The sequence below is a fragment of the Lactuca serriola genome, chromosome 8 (assembly GCF_051521515.1).
Source record: "Lactuca serriola cultivar US96UC23 chromosome 8, Lser_US96UC23_V15, whole genome shotgun sequence".
NCBI classification, from domain to species: Eukaryota; Viridiplantae; Streptophyta; class Magnoliopsida; order Asterales; family Asteraceae; genus Lactuca; species Lactuca serriola.
The window spans coordinates 198,408,995-198,411,559 of NC_136415.1; the positions used below are offsets into that span (position 1 = coordinate 198,408,995).

At 40.4% G+C, this 2,565-nt stretch overlaps 1 protein-coding gene across 1 annotated transcript; it reads right to left on the reverse strand.

Moving 5' to 3' along the window:
• Positions 1 to 1,320: 1,320 nt before the first annotated feature.
• On the reverse strand, positions 1,321 to 1,821 carry LOC145067747 (uncharacterized). Its single transcript, XM_079014809.1, has one exon. The coding sequence runs from the start codon at positions 1,819 to 1,821 to the stop codon at positions 1,321 to 1,323; it is 501 nt and encodes a 166-aa protein (XP_078870935.1).
• Positions 1,822 to 2,565: the final 744 nt, after the last annotated feature.

Genomic DNA, 2,565 nt, shown 5'->3' on the forward strand with positions numbered 1-2,565 from the left:
ATCAAATACAAGGAATTCCATATCAAGACCTGGGACCAATCTATGATTCAATACTTATGACTCCGCGCTATGGTATCTGTAGGGAGGAGAAGACAAGAGAGAACAAAAATGCATGAGCTTAACCTAGAATGCATCTAAAAAGTATGACAATTAGAAAAGAAAGAAACGAAATATGCAAATTTTTTAAATTTTTATGCAATTTTTATGAATGACCTAGATGACTTAGTCTAGATGCAACTATCTACAACCCAAATGCAATAAAAACAAAAGATAAGAAATACCTCACCCCAAGCTTAAAATGAAGCATTGTCCTTAATTCTTAGGATGAGAGTAAGAAAGGATCGTACCGGGATCAAGGTGGAGGACGCCCGCGAGGACGGTACGGAAGCAAAACATGGGTCGTACAATGATGTGTGGGTGGAGTTCTTGGACGCCTAAATACACATGGATGAAAGCTTGGTCGCGCAAAGAAAGCATATGAAATGGCTCAAAATTTTCTTATGAAGTGGCATATTTGCGCGTGTACCCTCGCAAGCTTTGCGCGGGTGGTGGTTGGGCCGCGCAAATAAAGAATTAGCATAGTTGGTCTCACAGAGAAATGGAAGGATTTGGTCTTGGCCGTGCACCAATCTGTGAGGGTGGAAGGAAGCCGCGCAATTAGTTGCGAGGGTGGCAGTCGGCCGCACAGAACTTGCGTGGGTGGGGGAGCCGGCCGCGCGCAAAAATCATATTACATCCCATGTGGGGGTAATTTAGAACTCGGAATCTGCACGGCTGGGGGTCGGTCGCGCAACGGATGCGCGGGTACCTGCGCAAAGTGCAGATTTTTGGCATTTTTCAAACTTCACCAAGATCATTTCTAGACTTCAATATGCTTATTTTTAGACCAACTTCAAGCTTAGAAACACCCAAAACTTCAAGCGGAGATTATTTATTTATAATGCATTTATTTAACGTCTTTGCCAAGACATAGCTCCGCTTCCGTCAACCTTCGTAAATCGGAGTTTCCAATGTTATGTTGTCGAATTCTCCCATGTCAAAGCCTTCATAAAATGGTTTCAAATGGTGCCCATTCACTTTGAATATTTGATTTGTTTCCAAACTCTTAATTTCAACCGCACCGTGATCAAACACTTTAATAACAATAAAATGTCTGTGCCATCGAGATTGCAATTTTCCCGGGAGTAGCTTTAACCGTGAATGATAAAGAATAACTTTTTGACCCGGAATAAAGTTTTTTTGGGATTTGTACTTGTCATGAAATGTCTTTTTCCTCTCTTTGCACCTTTTGAACCATTTAATTATCTTCTTCTTGATCACTTACATCATTGGATGATTCAATCTTCTTTGAGCTTCCCTCTTAGTCTTACAATCATCTTCCATGAGTATCTTGTCTATGCATACATTAGGGCTTATCCCATTTATTGTCTCAATCACATCAAATCGATACAATGGAGAAATGTTGCTAGGGTACCTCATTGCTTCAAAGATGTTGAAGTGAATGGTTTCTCCATCAAACTCCATAATAATTTTTCCTTTATGAACATCAATGATTGTGTGAGCGGTATGCATGAAAGGTCTTCCAAGGAGGATCATAGATGATTTGGAAGGAGTCTTCTCTTCAAGATCAATGACATAAAAATCCGTCGGAAAAGCAAGTTGATTAACTTGTACTAACACATCCTCCAACACTCCTCTTAGAGACACACTTGACTTATCTGCTAATTGAATGATTACTCCGGTTTCTTCCAAAGGTCCAACATTAAGAGATTGAAAAACCGAATATGGCATCACATTGATCGAGGCTCCAAGATCTAACATGGCCTTTTCGACATGCAAATCACCAATGGTACAAGGGATAGAAAATATTCTCGGATCCTTGCATTTGGGAGGTAACTTCTTTTGGATAACCGTGGTGCATAAATCCTTGAGGAATTTTGCATAACTTGGAATTTGCTTAATAGAATTCAATAGTGGAATGTTGATTTGGACCTTGCGGAAAGTTTCAAATTATTCATTTTCTTCCTCTATCTTCTTGGAAAAGGCTAACCGGGAAGGGAAAGGTGGTGGTATGACCAACGGATTTATGGTATTGTTGGAAGATTCGGGTTGACCAATGTTTGGAACAACCGGTTCCTTTGGAGGTACTACTTTTGAAGGTTCAACAATGATGACTTCATCTTCTTCTTCTCTTGAAACTCTTTTAGGGTTACTTTCTCCAAGTGTTTTCCCACTTTTCAAGGTGATTGCGCTCACATTGGGATTCTTCTCAGTTTGAGATGGAAGTCTACCCCTTTGTTCCATCTTGTTAAGAGCGGTGGCCATGTCTCCAATTTGTGCTCGAATGTTGGAGAAGGTGTTCTCAGTTTCTTGTTTAAATTGGGTTTAACTTTGAGCAAGAGAAGTAACAAGTTCTTGAAGGCTCATTTGATGGTTACCACTTGATTGGCCTTGTTGTGGAGGTTGTTGGTAGTTTGGAGGGTGAAAAGAAGGTTGTGGATATGGAGGTTTTTGAGAGGGGTATTGTGGATGTTGAGGTCTCATCAAAATATTTGGTGGGTTTTG

Coding starts and splice junctions, on each gene's coding strand:
- LOC145067747 (XM_079014809.1), bottom strand. CDS start 1,821: ATGTTAGATCTTGGAGCCTCGATCAATGTGATGCCATATTCGGTTTTT.